Raw genomic sequence first — 14,311 nt, 5'->3', positions numbered from 1 at the left:
GTGTCAAAACAGTTTGTTTGTTTTTGTTCTCACCTCACTTCTCCACACTTATTTTAAATACTACACCATGCGGCAAAAAAAAAAAAAGTATCCATTCTTTTATCCACATAACGGATGCAGTTGGAGGGTGGGTGGGGACAATCCAAACTGAAAGAGAGCAACAGACAGTCGAGAGCCCAAGTTTATCTCGTCCCACAAATGCACACTTCCATGATGATACCACACAAACCGGTGCCTCTTGCAAAATTATTCTCCACAAGCGACGCAGTTATGCATCTACATGATTTCGCAAATTGGAGGCAACAACAAATCGAACAAATAAAAAAAAAATACAATGGTGGAAAAAAGAAATGTTCCATCTACATCAGAAGACGGCCTATGCGCGTCCCCCTTCCCCCCCTTTCACCCCTTCACGCTCCGTTTCCCACTTTATTTATTTCTCTCCCTCCCTCTCTACATATATATCTTTTTTTTTTCCATGCACTTCTACGCATACATAAGAAACGCCGCCACTCCGCCCAGGAGCAGTTTTTCCGCAACGTCAGCGTCGCAACGAACAGAGAGGTCCATAATAGTTGTGGTGCGCTCGGCGTTCGTGTAAATGGGAATGCTAGCCACCATGTCGTTGGCCTGCCGCGTGCTCACCCACACAGCCCGCAGATCACATTTCAACAACGTTGAGGACGGTGAGCATGCGGATGCCAACGACACCACGCCATGTGCATCCAGCAACGCTCCTTGAAGATGAATGGACTTCCCTTTAAGTATGACACCAATGCCAACCCCGTCCGCAACACCGCCGACAGGTGCGGCCACTAGCCTCAACTCGACGAGTGAATCATTGCTTGTACGCACAGTGTACAACCGCAAGGCATTTAGAAATGTTTGGGGCCGCAGAAAGTCCATCAAGTCAAATGGTGTTGACGATGGAGAGAAGGGAAGTTTTACGTATTCCATCATCGTATCTCTCCGTCGACGCAAGAGGGCAAGCCACAGCTTCACATCTTTAGGCCCATCCATAAGATCCAACCATCTGTCCGGCACCCGGCCGCCGATGAGCTCCGTCCCCTCCCTGCGCAGCTCCAGTGACGGAATGAGTGTGCCCTCCACAACGCAGCATAAATCAGCAAAGGTCGCTGCAAGACTCGAGACGATGCCTGACAACAGTTCCAATTCGCTCATGAAGAAAACAGTCATTGGATTCTTATTATTGTCGCCGGGTGAAACAGGAACCACGCTTCCTTCGGGCTCCAAACCATTAGTTGCCCACAGCTCCAAAACGGGGGTAAGAAGCGTTCGCCATGCCTCGGTTGCTGAAGCGTTGACGTGTGCAAGATGCGAGAAGGAGCGTAAATTTTCTCGCAGGTACACAGCAAATTGCTCCTTCACGGCACGATCAGCGTTATCGGGAAGACTCAGTATAGACGGAGCATCTGCGTCAGGAAGGTGCTCGCGAATAAATTGCACAACTGCCCTATGCACGTTTGTGGCGGGTACATGCATGCCATCATACAACGACTGTTGGCACCTCACAAGGGTGTTATCGTTAAATATTCTAGAGACAAGCAGTTCCAGAACACGCTCATCGTGCGAGTTTTCTAAACGTCCACCGTAAATGCAATCTTGTAGTAGTCCACGTGCCGTCGTCCAGTCCACCTTATCACGCGAGAAGGTACAAAGCACATCCGCTGCAGACTTTAGATCAGTGGAAGAAAACTCGTAGAATTTCACCCAGCCCTGTGGAACATAACTCCTCCGTTCCTGCAGAAGAGCGTGAAACCAGGCCAAGCCAAACAGCACTTGAGACGTCGTCTTTGTTTTGCCTTGCAGAAAAGCTTCATCCCACGTCGTGTAGGATTGCAAAAGATTTTGCTTCATGCCTGGAGGTGCCTCTATCGTCACCTTTGATGACATACGTAGCAAGACGACGGGAAAGAAATCATGTGGTTCCGTTGTAATTATAAGGCGAAACCCTGCGTTGGGGATAGGCATAGCGCACAATTCCTTCTCAAGTATCAATGCCCAGTCCAGTACAAGATGCAGATTTTTCAAGAAGAGCCAGTCTCCCTGTGCGGCACATCGATGAAGTTGCAGCATGGCATCTTCGGTTTGTCCACCCCCCAAAGCAATCTGCGTAAAGCGTCCTTTTCCCACCACACGTAATGCAATGTCTTGAATCTCCAAACTTGGATCTGCCCCCCTGGAAGTGATGAGAATAAGGGGCCTAGTAGCCTTGCCACAACTGAGGGTTTCTTCCAGTGATGTGACGGGTACAAGTGTGTCAAGTTTTAAGAGTTTCACAATGATATAATGCATGAAATCAAACAAGCGATCTGGCCGAAAGGTACTAATAATAAGGAGTTGATCCATTAACGTAAGACTCGCATCTTTCGCAAGACTTTCCTCGGGTGAACTTTCCAGCATCCATTTGCTCCACCGTTCGCTGTCGCCTAGTTGCCACTTTTGCACCTGCCCTGCGGCAAGCTCATCAGCTGTTATAGTGACAAACTTCGTCTGTGATGTCGCTGGAGCCCATGTAGGGAATTCCGCATTGCCACCATGAGTTACCTCACCATTACTGCTGGTTGCATTAGTGGTCGGAGTACTAGTCGTGGCAGCCGCAACACCAATAAACACATTCCACAACGACGGAGGAAATTCGTCTGGAAAGAAACCTTGTAGCAAATGCATTCCAAATACAAGTCGGTCACTTTTTAAAAGACCTACGCTGACGTGAAAGAAACACTTCTGCGCAAAGCTGAGGGTAAGCAATTTTATTTTAGACTCCACATCTGAGTCTCCGCTGTATGCATGCAGGCACTCAACAAACAAATCGATAAAGTCGCTGAGTCCAAAATGATACATGCGATTCATTTTCTCAAGATCCCTCACAAGGAAGAAAATAGTGGCTCCCTTACCAGCAAATGGACGGTACACGTTACGTTTCTCGTCCAGCTCCATCTGAAGCGAATGGGACTGTTGTAGTGCTTCCGTAATACTCGACGCCTGCATCTTCACATCATTGAGAGCCCCAATCAGAGCTGCATTCTCCAACAAATTTCCATGTGAACTTGCAAGGTCATTTAGTAGTCTATCCTCAAGCTTGCCAAGTTCTAGTTTGAGATTCTCTTCCCGTTTCAACAACTCCACACGCTGCTGTTCAAGTTCGGGGCGCTCATGTTGAATTATCACCCCCAGAAGCTGATTCTCAAGACCGAACCGTGTGACTGAAAAGTTTACTTCCAACACCAACGCCGCGGCACCTGGAGGGAGGGCAAGATCTGTGCGCCGTGTAAAGAGCATAATACGGAATGTGTCTTGCCAATCTACTTGTTTGCTACCAACCTGTACAACACGTTTGGCTCCTGTTGAGAGAAGCTCTCGTCGCAGCAGAGGATACAAAATGGGCTCAATTCCATCTACGTCTACCACAAGAAGGGTTTTTCCAAACCGTACTGCGAGCTCTAGTGTATGGGCAAAGCGTTCATCATGCACGGATGTGATCTCCGTGACGACGTTGTTGTTCCTGAAGTGTGTCTTTACCCACTCAATCGCCTGATTTGCCGGGTCAACGACAAGCGGCGTCTGCGCCGCATCTAGCATGGCGATGGCATTCTCCTGACTGAGATCATCTCTTGGTAGACCCTCGCTCTTCCACTGCAGCAAATCACTTTCACTGCGCATGAATCCGGTCACTGTCACAACGGATGGAAAGTTTAGGCGGTCAGACCACTTTTTTAAAATACTGTTGACGCACATCTTCGGTTTCTTTTGCAATATAAGTCATGAATGCAGCCGAAACAAGTGTCCACTTGGGCAGTAAACGATTACTTGTTTCAATTTTCTCTGTATCTTGCGCCCAACGTGTCTTTTCACTGCTAAGCTTCGCAAGCAAATCACACGCCTTCGAAAGTTCATTCTCAGCCTTTGCAAGGATATCCTTCAATCGCTCAGCCTCCTTACACTTCTGTGAGAACTCCTGTCGCAGATCTTCAACAGCTGCGTCAATCTGCTTTAGCTTCTTCTTCAATGCACGCAGCTGCTCTTCGCCCTCCCTCTGATTCTTCTCGAGCAGCTGCAGTTGACAGTTGAGCGGGGATATGCTATCAAGAATGGTGGAGTAGTCGACCATGGCCCTCACCCAGGCTGCCATTGGCGCCGCAGCAACCGAGGCGCGGTGAATCACCTCCGGTCTGAATGACGCCGCCTTTTGATGCAGCAGTCGACCCACATTCTCACGTATTGCTGACGTCACTTTTCCAGTGTCAAAATCAAGAATACGCTCCTTCGCCCCACGTTCCCCAAGGAATTTTCGCATCGACTGCCATGACACGTCTGTAACGCCAAGAAGAGCGAGGACGCCCTCAAGCACATCTCGCACCGGCTCCGGTGGTGCCTTAAGAGAGCGAATCTCATTGAGTTGCTCGCTGCGAATCGAACTCACCGCCTCACGTGCCGCCTCCAGTAAGGGTTTGATTCCACTCAATTCATCTTCTACCTTTTGCCGCTTCACCACAATCTCTTCATGCTCCTCCTTAAGTCTCTCCTGTAACTCTTGCGCATTGTCCCTCTGCTCCTTGGACTCTCCATCTTCTTCTGGATCTCTGTCAGGGCGTTGTCGGCTTCGCGCTGCATCGCCTCCACCTCTTCCTTTTTGCGCGTGACGTCGCGTCGAATCCCATCTACATTCCCTTCTGCCTCATGCAACTTTGCAAGACCCGCCTCCAGACGCTTAATATCTGCACCACTGTTCTGACTCTTACTTAGCAAAATTTTTTCATACGTATCCATGAACACCTGAAATCGTCCTGGAGTGGCCTCGTTTCCAAATGTTTCATGCACTGCAAAAAGCTCACGATGCAGCTGAAAACCTTTATTGGCTGGATCTGCTTCAATGCTCTTGATAATACTTTTCAGGCGTTCCTTGCAGATTGTCTGCGCAGCATCTTTGCTCCATGTCCCCATCCAAAGCAAATCACAATTGCTGAGCAACCCTGGGTTGGACTGTAGACGCACAAGGAAGAGAGCGTCATGACTGTCCATGGTCAATACGAGACGTAGATTGCGGCGCAGACGCATCAAAAAGTATGCATACATATTCCCAATATACCCATCACTGGACGCATCTTCCCGCAGCGAAGTAAACATCGTCTCCAGTTCTTCTGGCGTAAACAGACCAGGAATATCGCCACTGCTTACAAAGCTATTGATCATTTCAACAAAACTCTCATCCACAATGTTATGATCATCCAGCAAAAGCACCAGACGCTCATTTTGTGTCGTAGCCCGCTGCACAAACTGTCGTATGTCACTCCGGAAGTTTTTAACACCATATCCTTGTATCATGTTCAGCGTCACAATCTGCATGCGCAGCATATACGCTGCAAGGTGCACCGAGTTGCGGCGGCCAACACCAGGTCGACCGACGAGAATAAGGTGACCGATAGGACGTGCTAAGACACGATCAATGCGTGTGATCCATGCGAGTGACTCAGGGATGATATGCACATTGAGATCCCTGAATTCGCGACCGTACTTCACCAAAGCCCGGTTCACCTCAGCCGCAATCATTTCATACGGAACCCCTTTAAGCGGCCTTACCCCACGCTCATCCACCTCGCTGAACCATGAGACAAACATAATAGGATTTGTCTCTTCTTTCGACGGCATCGAATAACCGATGGTTGCAAGTACATCAGAAATAATTTTTTCCGCACGCCGTCGATCATCTGTCCGGGAAAGGCAGTCCGCAAAAATGCAAACGCATTCATGCGCTAGGGCCGCAGGCAGAGTTGTCGTTTGAGAATCAATTGCATACATCAACAGATTGGTGACACAATTAGTGATGCTGCGTGGCGAAAACAAACAGTGGGCATATTCCTCCCCCCCAAAGCGACGTCGAATTCGTTCATAGACACTAATCAAGAACTTTGCCAAACCACTGCCATCATTGCACTCTGTTCCACTACCAATAACTGTGTTTTTCAATAGCAATGAGAAGTACGCTGTATAAATTTGTGAAAGACTGGAACGTGAAGGGTATGACATGGATACGATACACACGCTAGCCAAAAGACGCGGTGAAACCTCATAGCGACCTGCGGAGGTCGTAGGGTTCATACTGGCTACAAACTGAATCTTTTCAACACCGATCCATTCCAAATCATTGTTATAGAAGCCATGATACACAATTAATTGTAATAAAAATGCATGGAGTTCTACTGTGCCATACTTATCCGGCTTAGGAAGATTCACATTCTTCAAAATCACTACGAGTCGTTCACCCTCCTTTGGTCGGTAGACATGGCCTGCATTAATACTGGAAAGGGTGCATAGCTGTTCTAGCTTCTGTATAAGATGAATTGATGTGGTTTGCGCGCTGCAGTGAAGTACAGTCGTCTTTATGCCGGGGTATCGCAAAAAGCATTGTCGTAGGATGATACTCTTTCCGCAACCCTCATGCCCGATAAGAAAGAATGGCCGGAAGTTGGCGTCATCCACAAGTGGTTCAAGCATCATCAAGAGGCGCTGCACATCCGTGGTGTAAATCACAGCCTCTGTGCTGAAAAGCGCATCAGAAGAGCCATCGACGCGCAGATCAGCAGTGAACTCAGCAATCCGTTTATTCTCACGATCGTAAAACGTATCAAAAGGGTGTTTGCTGGAAATGGGGCTTAGTTGGCTAAGTTCGTACAACATGGCAGAGATCTGATTAGCACCCTGTGGATGCAGCATCCCACACAAACCTCGCATAAGGACGAAAACAAAATCCTTCTCGTTAATAGTGTGCAACACATGTGCAAGACAGCAGTTGATCATGCCTAGAGGCGTAGTAGGTAAAATAAGAGCGCCCAACTCTAAAGCCTTCTCCACAGCCGGAATAGCGTATCTCTTAATAAGAGGACCCAAAATTTCCCTGCATTCAGGTGTTTGTTTCCCTAAAAACGACTGCACTACACATTCAAGGCTGACATCCTTGGCGGAACACAAAATCACACCCATGCGGGAGACAGTGGCAGGTGACGCATACGCTAAACTGTGAGTTTCAAAAATAAAGTTCACGTTTCTTCCAAATTGAATGCGAACACCATTTGGAAGGGTAAGCAGCTTGTTATCATCCAACACAGAGTTCAACGACTCAACCCATTCTGGGTCAATGTCGCCATCGCACAAGATCCAAGGTCGATGCTCTTTAGGACACCTCACCACCTCTCGTGCAGCAGCGGAAAGCACGCCATCGTACCATTCTCGTGTGTCTGGGTCCATATATCCAAGAAGCTGGTGACGCGAAACCGCCTTCGGATTCATAGCGTAAAGAGGTACCTCAATATGAAGAATTTGTAATGCTTTTCGAAGAACATGCAGCAAGGTACTCTTGCCACTGCCACTTGGTCCAACTAACACCACACCCATGCGCTGCTTCAAAGCTTCGTGTAGCTGCAGCACCTTGCTTATCTGTGCCGGGATAAGTTGCAGTCCCAACGTTTGTACGGCCTCTTCAACAGCTGAATGAAGTTCACCATGTGTGAGTTCACGAGACGTAACCCCAGGAAACATGTCTGCCATTATTCCTTTAAACAAATTTGCATCATCCGGGGTAAGCTTGCTCAGCGTATTGGTATTTAAAGCCTGTAAAATAAGTTCTGCCTCCTCCTCTTCGTTGGTTTCTTTCCCTTGATTTTCCTCCTTCCATGTATGCATTAGGGTCCCCGCCAGACACAACACAGCCTTAAGGGAACGCAACCCCCAATCATAGTGTTGCTGCTTCGTCAGTAGCTGCTCACAAAGGCGGTAAAGTTCCACAATCTTTTTGGAAAGAGGTCTGGCATGATTAAAACCCTCGGAAAACAACAATGTGGCGGTGATCAACTCATTGTCTGGCACACTCATAGCCACCTCACGAAAAAGCTGCTTCAAGTTATCCGGCAGTTTTGTTCGCCCACCGTACCCCTTCCCAGTGGGGTTAAGCGTAACAAAAATACCGGCGTTTTCATTCACTTGAATGGAACGATGAAGCAACGTACATGAGGGCTCACGGTTCTTCAGTGCCTCTTGAATCACTTGAATCATTTGCGAAAGCGCGGATAATTGATCTATTTTGAGACGGTTAAATTCATCAAAGCAGCCCCATGCCCCACAGGTTACGATGCCAATGAAAATCCGACCCATAGCTTTGAAATCAATGCCCTCATCACAGTTAAAGACAAGAACCTGTCTCCCTAAAGCAGATCCAAGTGCCTTGACTGATTCTGTCTTACCTGTGCCAGCAGGTCCGTACGGGTTACCGCCATAGCCGAGTCCCATGCCTTTTGTAAGCACCAAATAACACTTGTCTATCAAGGGAGTATGCACCAGTTTTGGAGCGTTGCCTTGGTATTCGTAGGTGTACAAAAACGTCGTATCCATCATGGCGACAACACACCGGGAACCGTCCGGCATGTAATATCTCAACTGCTTCTGCCACCACCACGAGTCTAGTGAACGGACACCCTTTGTGTGTAGTAGATCCACAATTTCAATGTTGTGAATCACATCAAGAATAAGAGACTTAACTTTAAGCGTGAGCACCTGATTCTCCCCTCTAAAGACTTCCGTCAGACTAGCGAGTCTACTCCGAAAGCCCTTAACCAATTTGGCAAGTGTCCCCGACTCAATTGCTTCCTCTACAACCGCCGTAAACTGCACTTGTTGTGCCACCTGAAGAATCTGTGATGGAAACACATCCATCACGATTGGCGCCGCCACATCTTCGACCTTTACACAATTTATAAGACGACTCCGCAATGTTTCTCGCATTTGAGCATCCAAAGGGCACAACCACTTTTCCACATCGTCATCGTCAGCTATCGATATTTGCTCCACAAGTTGTACTTCCTCCCTGTCTGCAGAGACCATATGCGTAATCGCCTTCTCATCGACACTAAACACGACGGAGTGGATGCCCATAAAAAGCTTCTTTAGGTGTGTTTGAATCACAGAGGGGTTTTTGCCGTGTCCAAGAATCTCCAACATGTCTTCATCGCTGATAAAGTAGAAGCGTGGAAATCGCTCACGCTTTGCCTCCAAAAACTCTATCAAAGACTTTTGACAGCGTTCAATTTGCTCCAAAATACTCTTCAAGCGATCCACAATGTCGGTTTGAGAGCCAATGCTCATCACACGTGGATCCGCCTCTACCTCTCGCATAATGGCCACAAACTCTTTATCCACTCGCCTAAACCTGGCTTGCTCCTGTGGCAGGGCACCACGAGCAAAGAGAGGCTCAAGATATGTCCATTTTCGTTGAATGGTGTTCATCAGACCTAGTGTCTCGGCGAGGGCTGCAAGCTTCATTTCCCAGCCAGAAACCTCATCCGCAAAGTGAGGAAAGAAGGGACTGTCTTTAAGCGAATTAATGAGGGCCTGGTTGTCGCTTACTTGAGTCAACGTATCCTTCCATTCCGTGATGAGTTTCACCTCCTCAGGCATCGATGCATCCGTGGGAGTCATAAGCGTAAAAACCGCCTCCAACGCCCAGACCCGCATATCTTGCAAGGCGGAACGTATCTGGACCTCACCTTGGGCTCTTACGTGTAGTTGCTTCAGCTCAGCTTCTTTGGCGATGATCTGCTTGTAGTGGTCAAGAATGTCGCCAAAGGTGAGTTCCGAGCTCTTCATACCCTTTTCAATCCCGAGTAAACGGAACATTTCGTTCCAGTGTTCCGTCATCATGCCCTCACCACGCACAAAGCGTAGGAGGGGAAGAAGCGTGGACCACTCCTTAAGTAGGTTATCCAGGTAATCAACAATAACACCGCTCACACTGCTGTCGTTTTTGGGGATATCTTCTGCCGAGAGCTTGGCTCGCCACTCTTTAATGATGTCCTCAAATAAGTATATGTGGGAGCGAAACGTCAGCCAGTCTTCTTTGCGTAGTACATGTAGGTTTTCCCTAAAGTTTTCGTAAAGTTCCCACATGGCAGCTGTTTCTGTCACATCCTCCACAGTGAGCGCAATCTGGTAAAAGTTGGGGGGTGGGAGTTTAAAGTACTCACACTTAGACTCAAGATCACGTCCTTGCACCTTCAACTCCTCCAGCTCCTGAAACTCATCCTTCAGGGTGGCCAATGTCTTGTTAATGAGTTCCATCTTGTTCTCCTTGAAGGCAACGATCAGTTGGTGTTTCTGCCTCTCCCACTTGTTTGTAAAGCGTTGACCATCCTTAAGATGTTTTTGAATCATACTGTCCAATGAGACCCGCATCTTTGACACGGAAGCATCAATGATTTTGTGGTGCGACGCCATTGCCTCCGATAAATGTTCCCAACGCGATTTTGTGGCGCTGACGTCGATTGCCCTGCCAGACTGCTGACGAAGCACGCGGTTCATCTCCTCCACCTCTGTGAACTTCACCTGGTAAGATGGCATGGTTTCCACAAACTCAAAGTACGCCTTATTTGCCAGCCCCACCTCATCCATCGTTGTGGGTTGCCGCGTGATGATGTTAGAGGCATTAAACACAAAGTCATCAACCTCTACCAAAGATTTACGTATCTTCTTACGCATCGCATTCAGCAACGACTCCTCAAGACGATGAAGCTGTTCCTCCATGCTCGCCTTCGCAGGAATAGCGCTTACCGTAAAGCAGTCTACCTTTATGCTGTTTTCAATACACTGAAGCTTTTGTGCCTGCTCCTTGACAATCCTAAAACCGTCCACAAAGTGCGACAGAGTTTTGCAGAACTCCTCCACCACCGTGTCAATGTCTGGGGCACCGTTGACACCACATGCTCCAACCACCATATGAGCCTGAAGTGCCTTCCGCAGGCGGGCAAGTTTTGCAAACAGGTCCAACGCCTTGAGGTGAACAGTGACAAGGCGATCCTTATTCACAAGTGGCATAATTTCATACATTTCGTATGACCCACCAGCTTCCCGTTTTTGTTGTAATCCACGAAATCGTAGCGGCACACCCACAAACTCTCGCAATTTAACGTAATACGCCTCTCGCATCGCCTCTAAGGTCGGTTTAAAATGCACTTGACCTTGCTTGAAGACAAGTTCCACCTTAAATTCATCCATCTTCTCATGCAAGGTTTCTAAGCCTCGTTGATATTGGTGCTCCAGCGCCTTGTAAATTTGAGCGTCAAGGTGTCGCCGCCAGGTGTTATAATTGGCAAAGCGGTGAGTGTTAAGGAATTCCACAAAGGAGGTTCGCATGCCATCCACGGCGCTTCGCCACTGATCCATGTGTCGTGCAAGGTCAACATTATGGAGTGCAATCACTTGACTAATAAAATCGCAGTGGAACCGGCGAATGCTTCGATTGTCGTTACTGAGAGCCCCCACGGCGTTTTGAAACCGCGTGTTAATTGCATCCAGTTCATGATAGTTGGCAAGCGGAATGACACGACTCTCTGTGCCTCCGTAAAAAACATGTGCCCGCACATGTGTTGACGCAGTGTCCAATATCGGGCGGGTGCAGTGCAGCATTTGCCGTTGTACGGTGTTGTAGTTACTCACTATTTGCATCGTCCGTGTCGCGACTTTCATAAGTCGTTCGCACAAATTAATTGTACGTACCACCTCTTCACTAAGTAATGACTTCATGTCACCCGGGATCCTCCCGTTGAAGTTGTTGGTATGACGAGGAGTGGTATTCTCATTCCTGCTGCTGTTGCTGCCGTTGCTGACATTGCTGCCTCGTCGTCTTCCATCCGTGTTCTCCTCAGCATCCACAGCCATTTTGTTGGGGTCATCGCCACCACCCCACAAACTGCGCAGATTGTGATATTCCTGAAGGAGTTGCTTAACTGACGCGTGCAACGTACACACGATATAATCATTACTAACCCCATGAATGACAACCGCGTCTGGAAGATCCATAACTTTCTTACACTGTGCCTCCATCGTTTGCTTCCACGAGGCCAGCACATCTTGCTCACCTTCCTGTGTCTCCTGCATAAGGGCACGTGCCGACTCGAGCACTTTCTCAAGGTTTTCTGAGGGCCCAAACAATTTTGCCGCGGTCTCCGGCACCTCCGCGCACTCTGCCTGACAGCTCTTCAGTAACCGTAACGTTTGGAGATCTGTTGTGGCTCGACGCTTGCTGTTCTCATAGCGACCACGCACATTTCCTATTTGTTGAATTAAAAACTCTCTCACAGCCTCCAGCTCCTTTGGGATACCACTCTGAATGCTTTCCCTCCGAAGCAGTTCTCGATGCTGCTGCAGCAAACGAATCAAACCATTGGATTCTTGCTGCTGGCTGGCGAACAATTGCCTCACACGCCCTCGTAAGTTGTCTTCCAGGAATGAAAATTCCTTTTCAAACTTTTCTCTGCACTCTACCCACCGCTCATCGGGTGTTCGCTTACTGTCCGTAAGGCTTTCCCCCTCGAAAATAATCTCCGGTGCAATGGTGTTCTCCATCTTTCCCTGGGTAAGTTTCGACGCACTTGCTATCAGCTGTCGTATGTAGACAACGTCTCGAAGGCGTCCAAAGAACTTTTCAAGTGTCTTATCCTGAAACTTGCCTCCATCCCAGTCTACCCACTCCTCCTTGAGAAGCGTATGCGTTATCTTTTTCCACTGCGTGATCAACGCCAGCGCCTTCTCAAGGTGCTCCAAGTTCATGCGCCAAGGCCCACGCCAGTCGGAGCTCTCGAGCATAATTTGCCCCTGGATGTATCCACGAAGATCACCTGACACAATGTATAACAGAGAGGTGGCATTCACCTTTGTGCGCTCGTTCCGCGGGTTACGGTTCCAATAAAAACGGAGGGAATCATGCACCAGCTGCAGCACCTCTGACGCCTCAAGTAACGTAAATAATTTCATGCGCCACTGAGACGGAAGTTCACTCTCAATCGGTGCGGTTGAATAGGAAGAGATGGCATTCGCTAAAACCCGTAAATCTATCCACACCGTCATTAATAAACCTTGTGGTGGCCGTGTTGTAACTGACATGGATTCTGAAATCATCGATGCATTCAGCACCTCCTCCATCGAATTTGGCATCAGTTTCGTTTCCGTCCTGGAATAAACTTGTATACAAACTGACTTTGCGAGAATAATGTCCCACCGTGTGCCAGTGGGGCACATCAGCTTAGGAAATTGTGTTACAAGCTGTGCCCCCTTCTCCACATCCCCAACCACATCTGTGTAGAGCATTTCAAGCATCTCACATACCTGCGGTTGACTTGGCAGCGATTCCAACGCCCCCGGCAATGAGTCTACTTCGACAGCGTCGGCCATAAACTTTCCGAATGTCACGGCGTGCGCCTTTAGTGAGGCAACATCCGTTTCATCATCCTCGCCGATAAAGCGAAGGCTCGTCCGGCCGGTCACTTCACGCACAAGTGCCGTGAAGAGCCTCTGCACCTCATCCTCCAGACGATTCTCCTCGCCATCGCCGAGCGGGGAAAACTCAAACAAGACACAATCGTCGACACGAGTAACATGTGCGGTGCCAAAAGTCGCCTGGAGATGCCGCTGCGCCACACTAAGCAACTGCGACTCCACCGCTACAAGTCCCACGCACCCCATCACACAAGAACGAGAACAATAACACTGCGGGTATGGTTGTAGCCTCCGCTGCAGGTGCAGGGTTTTGAATTTGTGAAACCAATTTGAAACAATCTTCGTTTACACCGACCGAGTTCCTTTTTGATGTATGTATAAGAGAAAGAGGGGGATAAAGATTTCCTTTGCCCTTTTCTTTCCTCTTCTTCACTATCGTCTTTCCAGCTGCTTATTGTCCCTTCCTTTTTTTTTACCCAATATTATCCTGTTTCTGTCCTTTTTGCTTCTTTGATCCTCTCAGATTTTTCCTATCTCCCTTTGCGGCCGCGGGTGTACGCTTAGGTACTGTACTGCACAGACTCCTGATGCTCTCCCCACACTCACCCAGATCCCCTTTTATTTGTGTATGTGTCTGTGTCTGTGTGAAGAAGAGACACCGCTCCCGGATGTATCTTTTCCTCAAGAACGGTGTACAGACGATAGATCAAAGGGCAAGAGGCACAAAGCAACCAATCTGGCAATAAATAACACAGCCATCTGCATACATTACATCACATGCATTCATGCTCATTTACCAGATACATTTTTATTTTATTTTATTGTCTTCCGTTTAAGGAAAAAAAACAAGGAATGAAATATGACAAATAATACGGGGAATCGCCCCCCACTACAGCTTGCTTAATGCAACACGCATCGCGCGCGCGACGGAGTGAGCGGAACGCCAAGAGACACACGCATACATACACCGAGACCGACAGGCAAAAACGCCAGCAGAGACATATATATATATATATATATATATATATTA

At 48.2% G+C, this 14,311-nt stretch overlaps 3 protein-coding genes across 3 annotated transcripts, besides 2 other annotated features; all 3 read right to left on the bottom strand.

The window, feature by feature from the left end:
* Positions 1-486: 486 nt before the first annotated feature.
* Positions 487-3,684, bottom strand: TraAM80_08147 (putative dynein heavy chain; the record flags this gene model as incomplete). Its single annotated transcript, XM_029384907.1, has 1 exon — positions 487-3,684. The coding sequence occupies one exon, from the start codon at positions 3,682-3,684 to the stop codon at positions 487-489; it is 3,198 nt and encodes a 1,065-aa protein (XP_029235263.1).
* A 40-nt stretch (positions 3,685-3,724) lies between these two features.
* On the bottom strand, positions 3,725-4,318 carry TraAM80_08146 (putative dynein heavy chain; the record flags this gene model as incomplete). The annotated part of the gene is made up of 1 exon (XM_029384906.1): positions 3,725-4,318. One exon carries the CDS (start codon positions 4,316-4,318, stop codon positions 3,725-3,727), a length of 594 nt encoding a protein of 197 aa, XP_029235262.1.
* A 191-nt stretch (positions 4,319-4,509) lies between these two features.
* On the bottom strand, positions 4,510-13,527 carry TraAM80_08145 (cytoplasmic dynein 2 heavy chain 1; the record flags this gene model as incomplete). Its single annotated transcript, XM_029384905.1, has 1 exon — positions 4,510-13,527. The coding sequence occupies one exon, from the start codon at positions 13,525-13,527 to the stop codon at positions 4,510-4,512; it is 9,018 nt and encodes a 3,005-aa protein (XP_029235261.1).
* Positions 13,528-13,904: 377 nt separating this feature from the next.
* Positions 13,905-13,928: a microsatellite.
* Positions 13,929-14,281: 353 nt separating this feature from the next.
* Positions 14,282-14,309: a microsatellite.
* Positions 14,310-14,311: the final 2 nt, after the last annotated feature.

Source organism: Trypanosoma rangeli, assembly GCF_003719475.1.
Source record: "Trypanosoma rangeli strain AM80 chromosome Unknown Tra_15.4_contig_00380, whole genome shotgun sequence".
Classification (NCBI taxonomy): domain Eukaryota; phylum Euglenozoa; class Kinetoplastea; order Trypanosomatida; family Trypanosomatidae; genus Trypanosoma; species Trypanosoma rangeli.
This window is presented reverse-complemented; position numbering and strand designations above follow the sequence as displayed.